The sequence below is a fragment of the Oncorhynchus nerka genome, linkage group LG10 (genome assembly GCF_034236695.1).
Source record: "Oncorhynchus nerka isolate Pitt River linkage group LG10, Oner_Uvic_2.0, whole genome shotgun sequence".
Classification (NCBI taxonomy): domain Eukaryota; kingdom Metazoa; phylum Chordata; class Actinopteri; order Salmoniformes; family Salmonidae; genus Oncorhynchus; species Oncorhynchus nerka.
Window position 1 is genome coordinate 83,968,459 of NC_088405.1, and position 17,618 is coordinate 83,986,076.

A 17,618-nucleotide genomic window follows, 5' to 3' on the forward strand; every position below is an offset into this window, starting at 1 on the left:
TGATCAAGCGGAAAAAAAACATAATTGTCACCATTTTAGCTAAAGTAATGTCATAGTCAACATAGCTAATAGAAGCGTTAGTTCTATTAGCTATGTTTGTCACATCTGCTCCTGCTACCCCCTCTGGTGTTCATCCGGTGTCTTCTTGACCTGCAGCTACTCCCCTTGTATACACACTCTCTCTCTCTCCCGCTCCCTCTCTGTGTGATTGTGTGGTTGGAGACTGGTATGCTGGAGTCAGAGCAGATCCCTACCAGCTGCAACTCATTCCATAATCAAGACCTCGACAAATTCTCAGTCCTGCCACTTCCACTCTGCCAGATTATAATCTCTGTTCAGTCAGTTTATGATTCTAGCCATTTATGATTATTCAAGCTCCTATTACTCTGCTGTGCCTGTTTCCCTGCCTGACACCGTTTATCCTCTCATTGCAGTTACTGCTCTGTCTCTGGCTCCTGTCTACATCTCACCACCCAACTACCTTGCTCTGGATTTTACTCAACACCACTACCTTGGATTCCACTCAGGACCTGTTTACCCTGTTCTACTCAGCTAACTCCAACCTCAGTCTCCACATCTGTTTTTTCTGCAACTCATCCGAGCTTCCCCGGATCTGCACTCCAGATCTCCCTGTGTAACAATAAATATTTTGGTTCATTCATCCCTGTTTCCGCATCTGAGTCTGCTCTTGGGCTCCGCTTAACAATGTTGACTATGACGTTAGCTAACCCTGCTACAATCATGCAGTAACTTTACAGTGTATAGTCAGTTAGCAGTTGAGCAGTTACACTGGCCGGCCCGGGTGGCAATAAATTAGTAAAACCAAAAGTTTACTTTGACTTGGAAGAGTTCCACTGTTGTGTTGGATAGTCATAGCCAGCTAGCTAACATAGAATCCCTCTGTTTGAGCAGGCTAAACTAGCTAGCAGTATTTGCTTGCTAAGTAAGGGAAACTGAATGTGAAGAAGAAGAAAAAAGACAAAATCTCTCTCTTGCTTCTTCTTCACCACATTTTATGCACTGCAGTGCTAGCTAGCTGTAGATTATGCTTTCAGTACTATATTAATTTTCTGATTCTTTGATTGTGTGGACAACATGTCAGTTCATGCTGCAAGGGCTCTGATAGGTTGGAGGATGTCCTCCGGAAGTTGGCATAATTATTGTTTAAGTCTATGGAAGGGTCTGAGAACCATGAGGCTCCTAGGTTTTGCATTGAAGTCAGTGTAGCCAGAAGAGGACGGAAGCTAGCTGTCTTCCGTCTACACCATGGTGCTACCCTACAGAGTTCCGTTGAGGCTACTGTAGACCTTCATAGCAAAACAGTGTGTTTTAATAGATTATTTGGTGACGTGAATATATTTAGTATAGTTTAATCTAAAAATTATAACTTTTTAAATATTACTTTTTTAAATGAAATTCACTGAGGAGGATGGTCCTCCCCTTCCTCCTCTGAGGAGCCTCCAGTGGTAGGTACCCTTCAAGCTAAATTCAAAAAACAACAAAACGGCAGCCTCGCCAACATCATTAATTCATTCATTCATTTCTGTAATTTCATCAACAGGCTGCTATAGAATAGTAAGCCTGACCTGCAAGGCAAATTATTTTTTATTGACATACATTTCTGCATTTTCCCATGAGAAATACTCCTCAGTGGTGTAAAGTATATAAGTAAAAATACTTTAAAGTACTACTTAAGTAGTTTTTTGGGGTATCTGTACTTTACTATTTATATTTTTGGAAACTTTTACTTTTACTTCACTACATTCCTAAAGAAAATAATGTACTTTTTATTGACACCCAAAAGTACTCATTACATTTTGACAGGAAAATGGTCCAATTCACACACTTATCAAGAGAACATCCCTGGTCATCCCTACTGCTTCTAATCAGCGGACTCTGCCCCTTGCTGTCTGTCAAAAAAAATATTATATTGTGCCGTCTGGTTTGCTTAATATAAGGAAGTTGAAATGATTAATAATTTTACTTTTGATACTTAAGTACATTTGAGCAATTCCATTTACTTTTGATATTTAAGTATATTTAAAACCAAATACCTTTAGACTTTTACTCAATTAGTATTTTACTGAGTGACTTTCACTTTTACTTGAGTCATTTTCTATTAAGGTATCTTTACTTTTACTGAAGTATGACAATAGCCTAAGGAATCACTGCATTTGTGAAACATCACAGTTTTTTCCCAATGCAGGCAAGCCATATACCGAATTAGGCTAAACCTGCAAGTCGCCGATGATTGGACAGACACCTGACTTGCAAACTCTCAACATGTAGCCAGTGATTCAGATGAACTCATTCTTGTTTAGACAGAGCAGTTTACCTTAACACACAGCTGCACACTGAACCAGTTATAAGCCCCCTACAATAACTCTGTGACTTAGAAGAGCTGTAGAAGAGCTGACACAGAGGACCAATTAGTTGCTTCCCAACTGTGCTGAGGCACACACTCCTCTCTGCTATCCCTGTTGCTCATTCACACTCAGCTTCACACACACACACACACACACACACACACACACACACACACACACACACACACACACACACACACACACACACACACACACACACACACACACACTTGCTCACGCACACATGAGTGAGTGGCTGCGAGCCAGCGTGCTAATGCCAATGTTTTGTGGCTGTGTGTAATAAGAGTGCTTGTGTAATGCAATGTGCTTTCTCTCAGTGGAGGCAAGTGTGAGGTAATGGCCAAGTTCTTTAGCTCATAACATACTGGAAAGGTGCTTGTGAGTATAGTGATCAAGAAAGAGCCTTGCTTAGTTATCCATCCATTCAAAAATACATCACACTAAAATAACTACTCTCTGACTAACAACAAGCTAGATAACATAAGACACAAAAAAGAATGCTACTAAAACGACTAAAACGTTCCTTGTCCGATACAGTAGGAAAGGAAGTACGGACAAAACAAGTTAAAAAAATTCCTCTCCTGATAGGAAGTAATGTTGTTTCTATTCAGAGCCAACGAAATGCGTTAAGTTTCCATTCAAACACAAAATTCAATATAAAATATCTCCAGACTTCCAATAGTTGAGTCAATAAGAAGTGATTTGGAAGGATGTCTTCCCACGGGACTACCTTATCCCTGACCCCTGTTGTCTGCTCTCTGGATCAATGCACCCCACTGCCGCCTCCTTGCAAACCAGCTCTATAGTTGCTAGGCAACGCTTTGCATCTTGGTGTTTAAGTGAACAAATCCATGTCGCAATATAAGCCATAGAGCACCATTTTTTTTTTTACTGTACTGCTTGCTTAGATTGAAGCACCAGGAGGAAGCTGTTTGCAGTATAACCAGCTTGGGAGCAAGTGACTTAGCCCCAGAGCAGAAACCTGTTGATGCTGCTGCTAGCTACCTTTTGAATAGCTGAAAACCAACTGAAAACAGCTGAAAAACTCACCATTTGCTTATTCTATTTAAGTTTCAACATTCTGGTTTATAAAAAGCTTAGGATCTATTCTATTCAAAGATATTACAATTCAAATTTTCCAGGGCAAAAATAAATAGGTGGAAACTCTAGTGATGTAAGGCTCTCCCAGCAATCTGTAAAAAGCACACAGTAGATTAAATACTTCCAAAATAGAAGGCTTACTTTCGCCATTGCTTAAGTCACATTAACCACACACTATCCCAGGTGACATATGGCACAGACAAGGTGTCCATATTAGGACAGCCTAATCTCAGCAGGACTTGTTTTAATCTCAGTAGGACTCCTTACAGGACCAAAACACCCTTTGCAATCCGACTGTCCGTTAAACAGGAACATTGAGACAAATGAGGCAATGCAAGCAACTGCCCTTGGACTAATCAGAAGCCATGCTGATTTATCTTAAGACTCTGTCGGGATGAAATCTGCTAGTGCAGCAGGCACATTGTCAAACTTGTGTCTGGGACTTAAAAGACGGAGGAGAAATGTAACCGGAGGCCAGATAAGAGGATCTTGCGCAGTTAATGAGAAAGATACAGTTGAGTACCACAGATCAGAGTATAATGATCAGATCTTATGTGACATCATTCTCTGTCATACTCTCTCCCTCTGTGTGTCTCTCTCACACTCTCTCGAATGAGACAGAACAGATGCTTTTAAAGAAGACATTGCATAGCCCACAAAACTGAGAATTTCAAAAAAATAAACACTGAAGAAAGCTGAGCACAGCATAATCTGCTTCTTATATCCAGATGGACACTTTCACTTTGTATTCTTCTTATACCATGACACTGTATTTGTTGACCGAAATAAATCAGAAAAAAAACGTACACCTACCGTATCTTTTGGCATTTTGGCTTTCCTCGCATTCTGTACAAGTCTTCTCCCTAGCTTCTTGGCATAGAAAATCGAGGCAAACATATTCAAGAGCAAAGAAATAAAGCACTTGTTTTGTTTGCAAGCCTAAAAGGCTCTAGACACACATGTGTCTGAGAGACTATTCCTTGTCAGTATATTCCACAGGCAAGAGAGAGCAGGAGGGAGGAATGATGAAAGAGAGAAAGCAGGAGTAGGACTTGAGCATAGAGAGCCTCTCTCTCTCTTTCTCTCTCGCTTTCTCTGCGTCTCAGCACAGCAGAAGAAGGTCTCTCTCTCACCCACACACACTCCCGGTGAGTGAGTGAGTGTGTGAGTGAGTGAGTGAGTGAGTGAGTGAGTGAATGAATGTGAGAGTGAGAGAGGGGGTGGGGGTCTGCAGCAGCTCTATTTACATATCACAGAAAGAAGGGATGGACACTGAGCATGTCTTAGAATCCTTAGCACCCATCTAGTCCTGTAAACTGCCTGTCTAGAGCCCTAGCACCCAGAGGAGGTTCTGCTATCACCCGGCCCAGTGCCGTACATCATCCGGGGCCAGAATGCATCTCTCTCTCTCTTCCCCCTCCCCCCTGGGCAGCAGGGTTGAGAGTGGAACGGGGGAAAGCTGCTGCTAAATCAATGGTGCCTTCCAGCTTGGCAGGTTTAATACACACACTCTCACACAGGGTCATGGTGAGTAGGACCCTCTGGGGAACACACAGAGTCTGTTTCCATGAGTCACGCTAGTGTACGGTAACGTGGGTACTACAGATGTAAGATCTTAATTTGAGCCAGTTTGCTACAGCAGCAAAATAATACTGCAACAACAGGAAATTGCATGCTGTTTGGGGTTTTAGGCTGGGTTTCTGTACAGCACTTTGAGATATCAGCTGATGTAAGAAGGGCTTTATAAATACATTTGATTGGATGATTTGATTTGAAATACAAATTATTAATGAGATTTTTTGTAGAGGTAGATTTTTTTCATTAGGGCAAATCAAGTCTGACATTTTAAAGTAGAAATGACAAACTTTAGAAGCCTTTTTAAACCTTGAATACACTACAAGATTGCATTTCTGACTGTGCAGGAAAATTCTCGCCAACAAAAGAGTGATCACATTAAGATCCTACATCTGTACCCGTTGTTCTCGTAAAAAAGAAGACACAATTACTCACTACCTCAGAGTTACCACCACAAGACCTCGTGCTGGGTTGTGACAACAAAATATATATTTTTGTAAACATGCACCAGTCCCCTAAACTACAAAATGCACACTCCATTTCTCTGCTCATTTTAGTTATATTTTCCACATTTTCCTTTCCCTGCACATTCTATGCTCTTTTTGTTCTGAAGAGCTTCTGTCCTTGGTTGCAACACTCACTACTGAGTTCCAAACTGCCTCTGAAAGCAACGTCAGCACAAGAACTGTTTGTCCATGGCCGAGCAGTCGCACACAAGCCTAAGATCACCATGCGTAATGCCAACCATCTGGCAGTCCAACGGACAAATCTGGGTTTGGCGGAAGCCAGGAGAACGCTACCTGCCCCAATGCATAGTGCCAGCTGTAAAGTTTGGTGGAGGAATAATGGTCTGGGGCTGTTCATGTCGGTAGCCATGAAGTGCTCACATCAACAGCATCCTCCAGGATACCCTAGACCAACTCCAATTCGCATACCGCCCTAACATATCCACAGATGACACAATCTTCATTGACTACAGCTCAGAGTTCAACACCATAGTGCCCACGAAGCTCATCACTAAGCTAAGGACCCTGGGACTAAACACCTCCCTCTGCGACTGGATCCTGGACTTCCTGATGGACCGCCCCTAGGTGTTAAGGGTAGGCAACAACACGCCTGCCACGCTGACCCTCAACACCCACGACTGCGTGGCCAAACACGACTCCAACACCATCAATAAGTTTGCTGACGACAACATTGGTGAACCTGATCACCGACAACAATGAGACGGTTAGGGAGGAGGAGGTTAGGGAACTGGCAGTGTGGTGCCAGGACAACAACCTCTCCCTCAATGTGAGCAAGACAAAGGAGCTGATTGTGGACTAAAGGAAAAGGTGGGCCGAACAGGCCCTCATTAACATCAATGAGGCTGTAGTGGAGCGGGTCGAGAGTTTCAAGTTCCTTGGTGTCCACATCACCAACGATCTATCATGGTCCAAACACACCAAGACAGTCGTGAAGAGGGCACAACAAAATATTCCCCCACCCCCCAGGAGACTGAAAAGATTTGGCATGGGTCCCCAGATCCTCAAAAAGTTCTACAGCTGCACTATCAAGAGCATGCTGACCGGCTGCATCACCGCCTGGTATGGCAACTGCTCGGCATCTGACCGTAAGATGCTACAGAGGGTAGTGCTACAGAGGGCAGTACATCACTGGGGCCAAACTTCCTTCAATCCAGACCTATATAATAGGCGGTGTCAGAGGAAAGCCCATAAACTTCCGGCGCCGACAGAGATGGCCGCCTCGCTTCGCGTTCCTTCCTTTTTACGTGTTATTTCTTACATTGGTACCCCAGGTCATCTTAGGTTTCATTACATACAGTCGAGAAGAACTCTTATATTCAGAACTACTGAATATAAGAGCAGCGTCAACTCACCATCAGTACGACCAAGAATATGACTTTCGCAAAGCGGATCCTGTGTTCTGCGTTTCACCCAGGACAATGGAATGGATCCCAGCCAGCGACCCAAAACAACGACTTCGTAAAAGAGGGAAACGAAGCGATCTTCTGGTCAGACTCCGGAGACGGGCACATCGTGCACCACTCCCTAGCATACTTCTCGCCAATGTCCAGTCTCTTGACAACAAGGTTGATTGAAATCCGAGCAAGGGTAGCATTCCAGAGGGACATCAGAGACTGTAACGTTCTTTGCTTCACGGAAACATGGCTCACTCGAGAGACGCTATCGGAGTCGGTGCAGCCAGCTGGTTTCTCCACGCATCGCGCCGACAGAAACAAACATCTTTCTGGTAAGAAGAGGGGCGGGGGCGTATGCTTTATGGTTAACGAGACGTGGTGTGGTCACAACAACATACAGGAACTCAAGTCCTTCTGTTCACCTGATTTAGAATTCCTCACAATCAAATGTCGACCGCATTATCTACCAAGGGAATTCTCTTCGATTATAATCACAGCCGTATATATTCCCCCCCAAGCAGACACATCGATGGCTCTGAACGAACTTTATTTGACTCTTTGCAAACTGGAATCCACATATCCTGAGGCTGCATTCATTGTAGCTGGGGATTTTAACAAGGCTAATCTGAAAACAAGACTCCCTAACTTGTATCAGCATATCAATTGCGCAACCAGGGCTGGTAAAACCTTGGATCATTGCTATTCTAACTTCCGCGACACATATAAGGCCCTCCCCCGCCCTCCTTTCGGAAAAGCTGACCACGACTCCATTTTGTTGCTCCCTGCCTACAGACAGAAACTAAAACAAGAAGCTCCCGCGCTGAGGTCTGTTCAACGCTGGTCCGACCAATCTGATTCCACAATCCAAGACTGCTTCCATCACGTGGACTGGGATATGTTTCGTATTGCGTCAAACAACAACATTGACGAATACGCTGATTCTGTGAGCGAGTTCATTTGAATGTGCGTTGAAGATGTCGTTCCCATAGCAACGATTAAAACATTCCCAAACCAGAAACCGTGGATTGATGGCAGCATTCGCGTGAAACTGAAAGCGTGAACCACTGCTTTTAATCAGGGCAAGGTGACCGGAAACATGACCGAATACAAACAGTGTTGCTATTCCCTCCGCAAGGCAATCAAACAAGCTAAGCATCAGTATAGAGACAAAGTAGAATCGCAATTCAGCGGCTCAGACACAAGAGGTATGTGGCAGGGTCTACAGTCAATCACGGATTACAAAAAGCAAACCAGCCCAGTCACGGACCAGGATGTTTTGCTCCCAGGCAGACTAAATAACTTTTTTACCCGCTTTGAGGACAATACAGTGCCACTGACACGGCCCGCAACCAAAACATGCGGACTCTCCTTCACCGTAGCCGAGGTGAGTAAAACATTTAAACGTGTTAACCCTCGCAAGGCTGCAGGCCCAGACGGCATCCCCAGCCGCGCCCTCAGAGCATGCGCAGACCAACTGGCTGGTGTGTTTACGGACATATTCAATCAATCCTTATCCCAGTCTGCTGTTCCCACATGCTTCAAGAGGGCCACCATTGTTCCTGTTCCCAAGAAAGCTAAGGTAACTGAGCTAAATGACTACCGCCCCATAGCACTCACTTGCGTCATCATGAAGTGCTTTGAGAGACTAGTCAAGGACCATATCACCTCCACCCTACCTGACACCCTAGACCCACTCCAATTTGCTTACCGCCCAAATAGGTCCACAGACGATGCAATCTCAACCACACTGCACACTGCCATAACCCATCTGGACAAGAGGAATACCTATGTGAGAATGCTGTTCATCGACTACAGCTCAGCATTTGACACCATAGTACCCTCCAAACTCGTCATCAAGCTCGAGACCTTGGGTCTCGACCCCGCCCTGTGCAAATGGGTACTGGACTTCCTGACGGGCCACCCCCAGGTGGTGAGGGTAGGTAACAACATCTCCACCCCGCTGATCCTCAACACTGGGGCCCCACAAGGGTGCGTTCTGAGCCCTCTCCTGTACTCCCTGTTCACCCACGACTGCGTGGCCACGCACGCCTCCAACTCTATCATCAAGTTTGCGGACGACACAACAGTGGTAGGCTTGATTACCAACAACGACGAGACGGCCTACAGGGAGGAGGTGAGGGCCCTCAGAGTGTGGTGTCAGGAAAATAACCTCACACTCAACGTCAACAAAACTAAGGAGATGATTGTGGACTTCAGGAAACAGCAGAGGGAACACCCCCCTATCCACATCGATGGGTCAGTAGTGGAGAGGGTAGTAAGTTTTAAGTTCCTCGGCGTACACATCATAGACAAACTGAATTGGTCTACCCACACAGACAGCATCGTGAAGAAGGCGCAGCAGTGCCTCTTCAACCTCAGGAGGCTGAAGAAATTTGGCTTGTCACCAAAAGCACTCACAAACTTCTACAGCTGCACAATCGAGAGCATCCTGTCGGGCTGTATCACCGCCTGGTACGGCAACTGCTCCGCCCACAACCGTAAGGCTCTCCAGAGGGTAGTGAGGTCTGCACAACACATCACCGGGGGCAAACTACCTGCCCTCCAGGACACCTACACCACCCGATGTCACAGGAAGGCCATAAAGATCATCAAGGACAACAACCACCCGAGCCACTGCCTGTTCACCCCGCTATCATCCAGAAGGCGAGGTCAGTACAGGTGCATCAAAGCTGGGACCGAGAGACTGAAAAACAGCTTCTATCTCAAGGCCATCAGACTGTTAAACAGCCACCACTAACATTGAGTGGCTGCTGCCAACACACTGACTCAACTCCAGCCACTTTAATAATGGGAATTGATGGGAATTGATGTAAAATATATCACTAGCCACTTTAAACAATGCTACTTAATATAATGTTTACATACCCTTACCCTTACATACCCTTATCATCTACTGCATCCTTATGTAATACATGTATCACTAGCCACTTTAAACTATGCCACTTTATTTACATACTCATCTCATATGTATAGACTGTACTCGATACCATCTACTGCATCTTGCCTATGCCGCTCTGTACCATCACTCATTCATATATCTTTATGTACATATTCTTTATCCCTTTACACTTGTGTGTATAAGGTAGTAGTTTTGGAATTGTTAGTTAGATTACTCGTTGGTTATTACTGCATTGTCTGAACTAGTAGCACAAGCATTTCGCTACACTCGCATTAACATCTGCTAACCATGTGTATGTGACAAATAAATTTGATTTGATTTTATTTGATTTTTTTTTATCACCCAGGTCATAGACTGTTTGCTCTGCTACCGCACGGCAAGCCGAACCGGAGAGCCATGTCTAGGACTAAAAGGCTCCTTAACAGCTTCTAACACCAAGCCATAAGACTGCTGAATAATCAGTTAATTAATCAAATGGCCACCGGACTATTACATTGATCCCCCCTCCATTTGTTTTGTACACTGCTGCTACTCGCTGTTTATTATCTATGTATAGTCACTTCACCCCTACCAACATGTACTCTAACCTGTACCCCCGCACACTGACTCGGTACCGGTACCCCCTGTATATAGCCTCGTTATTGTTATGTTTTTGTGCTACTTTTTATAATTTTTTACTTTAGTTTATTTGGTAAATATTTTCTTAACTTCTTGAACTGCACTGTTGGTTAAGGGGTGTAAGTAAGTATTTCACGGTAAGGTCTACACTTGATGTATTCGGCGCATGTGACAAATAAAGTTTGATTTGATTTTTGCATGGTTCGGGCTAGAGCCCTTAGTTCAAGTGAAGGGAAATCTTAATGCTACAGCATACAATGACATTCTAAACTATTCTGTGCTTCCAACTTTGTGGCAACAGTTTGGGGAAGGCCCTTTCCTGTTTCAGCATGACAATGCCACTGTACACAAAGCGAGGTCCATACAGAAATAGTTTGTTGAGATCCGTGTGGAAGAACTTGACTAACCTACACAGAGCCCTGACCTCAACTCCATTGAACAGCTTTGGGATGAATTGGAACGCCGACTGCGAGCCAGGCCTAATTCTCCAACATCAGTGCCTGACCTCACTAATGCTCTTGTGGCTGAATGGAAGCCCCTGCAGCAATGTTCCAACATCTAGTGGCAAGCCTTCCCAGAAGAGTGGAGGTTGTTATAGCAACAAAGGGGGGACCAACTCCATATTAATGCCCATCATTTTGGAATGAGATTTTCGACGAGCAGGTGTCCACATACTTTAGTCATGTAGTGTTTTTGTGACTCAACATTCATCTTTTAAATCTAAGAAAATGTTTCATTGTCCATCTAACCTTGTTCAATCAATTTATTCCGCTATCTTAGGGTAGAAATCTTTTTTTTGTCTTGTTTTTTCACCGTTTCCATTTTTACCGCTTGTATAAAACCCTCAGCACTTTAACCCTCATCTCCTACCTTCTCGCTGGCCCTGGGAGTCAGAGAGACATTCACACCTCTGGTCCTTGCCACTCTGTTGCTAGGGGTGTTGCTAGGGGTCTTTCTAGAACATGCTGCTGACCAAAGTCACCTGACCTGGTCAGCCAATCACAGGCCTCACCAAGTATGGGTCTCAAACCCCACAACACAATCTGTGCAACTCACAACTGGACATTTCCTGAACGAACAAGCCTTCCCTGGACTTCCTTAACTGTGTGTTAGTGCGTCACTGACCATGTAAGTGAAATTGTAACCGGTTAGGGTTCAGGAAACACTGTCACCACCGATAAATTCACAATAATTGAGAATTTCAATGAGAATTCTTCTACGGCTGGCCTTGCTTTCCACCTGGCCACCCCTAGTCAAAACCCCTGCACCCCCCACAGCAACTTGCCCAAGCCTCCACCATTTCTCCTTCACCGAAATCCAGATAGCTGATGTTCTGAAAGAGCTGCAAAATCTGAACCCCTACAAATCAGCAGGGATAGACAATCTAGACCATCTCCTTCTAAAATGATCTGCCAGAATTGTTGCAACCCCTATTACTAGCCTGTTCAACCACTCTTTCATATCGTCTGAGATCCTCAAAGATTGGAAAGCTGCCGCGGTCATCCCCCTCTTCAAAGAGACCTAAGCTCCTACAGACCTATATCGACCCTACCTTGCCTTTATTTTTTCTTTCTTTTTTACCCTGTTTTCTCCCCAATTTCGTGGTGTCCAATTGTTTAGTAGCTACTATCTTGTCTCATCGCTACAACTCCCGTACGGGCTCGGGAGAGACGAAGGTTGAAAGTCATGCGTCCTCCGATACACAACCCAACCAAGCCGCACTGCTTCTTAACACAGCATGCATCCAACCCGGAAGCCAGCTGCACCAATGTGTCGGAGGAAACACCGTGCACCTGGCAACCTTGGTTAGCGCGCACTGCGCCCGGCCCGCCACAGCTTTCGCTAGTGCGCGATGAGACACGGCTATCCCTACCGGCAAACCCCTCCCTAACCCGGACGACGCTAGGCCAATTGTGCGTCACCCCACGGACCTCCCGGTCACGGCCGGTTACGACAGAGCCTGGGCGCGGACCCAGAGTCCCTGGCGGCACAGCTGGCGCTGCAGTACAGCGCCCTTAGCCACTGCGCCACCCGGGAGGCCCCTACCCTGCCTTTCTAAGGTCTTCGAAAGCCAAGATAACAAACAGATCACCAACCATTTTGAATCCCATCGTACCTTCTCTGCTATGCAATCTGGTTTCAGAGCTGGTCATGGGTGCACCTCAGCTACGCTCAAGGTCCTAAACGATATATCATTACCGCCATCGTTAAGAGACAATACTGTGCAGCTGTATTCATCAACCTGGCCAAGGCTTTCGACTCTGTCAATAACCACATTCTTATTGGCAGACTAAACAGCCTTGGTTTCTCAAATGACTGCCTCGCCTGGTTCACCAACTACTTCTACTGCCTTTGGCAGTCTTTATGGGGGTGCCACAGGGTTCAATTCTCGTGCCGACTCTCTTCTCTGTATACATCAATGATTTCGCTCTTGCTGCTGGTGATTATCTGATCCACCTCTATGCAGACGACACCATTCTGTATACCTCTGGCCCTTCTTTGGATCCTGTGTTAACTAACTTCCAGACAAGCTTCAATGCCATACAACTCTCCTTCCGTGGCCTCCAACTGCTCTTAAATGCAAGTAAAACTAAATGCATGCTCTCCAACCGATCGTTGCCCGCACCTGCCTGCCCGTCCAGCATCACTACTCTGGACGGTTCTGACTTAGAATATGTGGACAACTACTAATACCTAGGTGTCTGGTTAGACTGTAAACTCTCCTTCCAGACTCACATTAAGCAACTCCAATCCAAAATTAAATCTAGAATCGGCTTCCTATTTCACAACAAAGCATCTTTCACTCATGCTGCCAAACATACCCTCGTAAAACTGACTATCCTGCTGATCCTTGCCTTCGGCGATGTCATTTACAAAATAGCCTCCAACACTCTACTCAGCAAACTGGATGCAGTCTATCACAGTGCAATCCGTTTTGTCACCAAAGCCCCATATACTACCCACCACTGCGACCTGTATGCTCTCGTTGGCTGCCCTCGCTTCATATTTGTAGCCAATCCCACTGGCTCCAGTTCATCTATAAGTCTTTGCTAGGTAAAGCCCCGCCTTATCTCAGCTCACTGGTCACCATAGCAACACCCACCCGTAGCACGCGCCCCAGCAGGTATATTTCACTGTTCACCCCCAAAGCCAATTCCTCCTTTCCTTCCAGTTCTCTGCTGCCAATGACTGGAACGAATTGCAAAAATCACTGAAGCTGGAGACCCATATCTCCCTCACTAACTTTAAGCACCAGCTGTCAGAGCAGCTCACAGATCACTGCACCTGTACATAGCCCATCTGTAAATAGCCCATCCAACTTCCTCATCCCCATACGGTTATTTATTATTATTTATATATTTTTTTGCTCCTTTGCACCCTAGTATCTCTACTTGCACATTCGAATATAAACAGATTAATGGGACTAGCGCAGTTGCTAACTAGCATAGCTGGTCCCATTGTTTAGAATTCGTCATTTATGAAATGAGTTATGGGATATTAGAATCCTCGTCTTAACCTTTGTCATCTTAAACCTAGGGTTTAGGGTTAGCTAAAATTGTCCCCAATGTGACCCAAACATATTTAGCTTCAACCAGACCTGACCTGAGAACAGTCTTTGTTTCTACTAATGCAATACTGCATCAATTGTTCACAATCACTTAAGATGGCAGGCCTATGATGTCATCACACCTCAGTCACTTCCTGTTATGCCATCCAGCCCCAGTGGCCATATCATTGTTTACACACTAGCATTGTTAGCCATAGCATGGTCTGATGAAACAAAAATAGAACTGTTTGGCCATAATGACCATCATTATGTTTGGAGGAAAAGGTGGAGGCTTGCAAACCGAAGAACACCATCACAACCGTGAAGCACGGGGGTGGCAGCATCATGTTGTGGGGGTGCTTTGCTGCATGAGGGACTGGTGCACTTCACAAAATAGATGGCGTCATGAGGAAGGGAAAATTATGTGGATATATTGAAGCAACATCTCAAGACATCAGTCAGGAGGTTAAAGAAAATGTGTGGGTAGAACTGAAAGGTAGAACTGAAAAAGCGTGTGTGAGCAAGGAGGCCTACAAACCTGACTCAGTTACACTAGATCTGTCAGGAGGAATGGACCAAAATTCACCCAACTTATTGTGGGAAGCTTGTAGAAGGCTACCCAAAACGTTTGACCCAAGTTAAACAATTTAAAGCCAATGCTACCAAATACTAATTGAATGTACTGTATGTAAACTTCTGACCCACTGGGAATGTGATGAAAAAAATAAAAGCTGAAATAAATCATTCTCTCTACTATTATTCTGACATTTCACATCCTTAAAACAAAGTGGTGATCCTAACTGACCTAAGACAGGGAATTCTTACTAGGCTTAAATGTCAGCAATTGTGAAAAACTGAGTTTAAATGTATGGCTATGGTGTATGTAAACTTCCGACTTCAACTGTATATATACAAAGTCAGGGCCCAGGCTGATTGTACATATATTTAAACCGGAACCTCTTTTTCACAGTTTGCTTTTTTATTTTTTACATTCTATAATTTACTTAATGCAATCATTAATTATAGTGCATTTTACTGGGTATGTTTCCTGTGTACAGTTATCAACATTATGCAAACATATCTTCTTTGGATTCCTTCATAAATAATTGTATAGCATACTCTCTTTTCATCATCTATCAAATGTTATGTTCATGGTCACGTTCTAAATGTATATGTGGTTGTCTTACCTACCTTAGTTGAATGCACTGACTAAGTGGCTCTGGGTAAGAGCGTCTGCTTAGTGACCAACATGTAAATGTAATGAATTAAAAGTCCTGAGCATTACCCCATCTTGTCTGATGCTAATATTATGGCAGCAATGAAAGATGTGCTTCATTAATGTAGCACCGGCTCATGTCACACCTCATGGAAGACTTATTAACACAACCACACCGTGCCTCATTTTCACCCCCAATCAATCGCCGACACACACGTCCAACAACTCGACCCCGGAGGAATACCATCCGTAGCCGAGAGAGGGGAAGGTAGACTGTGGTCCTAACAACCCTCAATAGCGCCTGTCCGTTGCTATCACTTAAGAGCAGGGACATTGTGAGCTGTGAACAGTTCTATCTCAGGGTCTTCACTACTAGAGCAGAAGACAACATCTGTCTGGAAAATTATAAGCACTAGTGATATGAAAAGAGGGTCAAAAGTAGTGCACTATGTAGGGAATAGGGTGCCATTTAGGACGTTCCAACTGCATCATGACTGTTAGCACACTCAGACCAGCCAAACTTAAATGATTGCTTTTGTTCCTTAGGAGCTTGTTTCTTATCCGTTTCACATAGATTGAGTGTGTCTAAAGAGCAATGTGAATTTGTAAACAACGAATTAGGATTACACTATAATAAGGATAATTTGTATTAATGAACTTGGACAGCAATAATCAGCTGAAGGCAAATGATGTCTGAACACCATGGGCCTCCTTTATCAATATTGCGTAGGAACTATTCTAAAATAGTACTTACGAACAGAATTTAGAGTATACAATGCCATACCACAAAATGCAAATGCACAACAAAAAAAGCTATGAAAAATAACTAATTCTGATACTGAAATGGAGCTGCTAGTGTCAAAGACTGAGTACAACCAAAATATTTGATTTCTTTAGCTTGCTCAGTTGTGGCTTGACCAGTAAAGATAAACACACAGCTACAAAGAGAGGACCATTAGGACAATTCAAGTTGCTTTAGCAATGGCAAATACAGTATACTTCAAATGAGTAGGCAACACAAACCAATAAGCCATCCATCCTCAACAGATCCCTCCTGTAGGCGTATAGGCCAACATTGCTGTTCTGCAAAATGAGTCGTACGTGCCATCTTGCCACCACATTCAGCAGCGTCTTTTGTGCATCACATAGCCTATCACCTGCACATAAAGAGTGGAAGACTTTTCTGTTCACATAATATAAATAGTTTTGGGGTGGTGATTTTATGGCGATGTGGGTGCCATCTATTGCTCCGTTCGTATTTCGGAACCCATTGATGGCATCATGGCAAAGAAAACCCTCGTGGCCTGTTGTGCGATGGTGTATGGAAATTGTATGTGTTACTGTTACTTTTTCTTATGATTGCATCCAAAACATTGTCTCGTCGAAGGCTGTGAGATGGCAATAGGTAAGCCCCCTGAAAAGTGCCCGTTGCCTAAAACGTACGGGTGGATAGCACTTGGATGTGCACTGGAATGGCATGTGTTTTTAAAGTAGGTCTTAAATCCTTCGCAAGAATCTTATAAGATTGGTTTTGGGAAATTATATCTGATGAGCCAATCTGTACTTTCTGCAAAAAAACGTCCCACTGGTCTCTAAAAACACAGAGTGTGTGCCAAATCTTCCAACAGAGCAAGATCAGCCATCTCTCATTCCATTTCCCATTATATCAGTCTTTTATAGTATTTCAACAATGGTTTCACTGTCACAAATACCTCTAATTTAACAAATTACTGTACTTTATATGAATTATTAACAAACGTACTGATGTTGTCAAATTAAAGTGTCTTCAGAAAGCATTCATACCCCCACACACTTAGGAAAAAAGGCGCTATATAGATCCTAAAAGGGTTCTTTGGCTGTCCCCATAGGAGAACCCTTTGAAGAACCCTTTTTGGTTCCAGGTAGAAACCTTTTGGTTTCAGGTAGAACCCGTTTGGGTTCCATGTAGAACCACAGAGTGTTCCATGTAGAACCCCAGTCTGTCTTGAGTGCTCTGGAGCTGGTTTTCATCAAGAGTCTCTCTGTACTTTGCTCCGTTCATCTTTCTCTAGATCCTGACGAGTCTCCCAGTCCCTGCCGCTCGAAAAACTTCCCCACAGCATTATGCTGCCACCACCATGCTTCACCGTAGGGATGGTGCCAGGTTTCCTCCAGAAGTGACACTTGGTATTCTGGTCAAATAGTTTAATCTTGGTTTCATCAGACCAGGGAATCTTGTTTATCTTGGTCTGAGAGTCCTTTAGGTGTCTTTTGGGAAACTGCGCTCTCATGTGCCTTTTACTGAGGCATGGCTTCCGTCTGGCCACTCTACCACAAAGGCCTGATTAGTGGAG

At 44.2% G+C, this 17,618-nt stretch overlaps 1 protein-coding gene across 13 annotated transcripts in view; it reads right to left on the bottom strand.

Annotated features, from left to right (window-relative positions):
• The window catches only part of LOC115136133 (disks large homolog 2), a 315,445-nt gene that overhangs the window by 128,277 nt on the left and 169,550 nt on the right, over nt 1-17,618 (bottom strand). Inside the window, exon 1 of one of the 13 annotated variants that reach the window (XM_065023863.1) lies at nt 4,302-4,697. The exons of the other annotated variants lie outside the window; for them this stretch is intronic. Coding sequence (XP_064879935.1) covers nt 4,302-4,385 — 84 coding nt within the window. The 5' untranslated portion in view covers nt 4,386-4,697. Of the gene's footprint in view, nt 1-4,301; nt 4,698-17,618 lie in introns of those variants that run through there. 13 annotated transcript variants of the gene reach the window in all.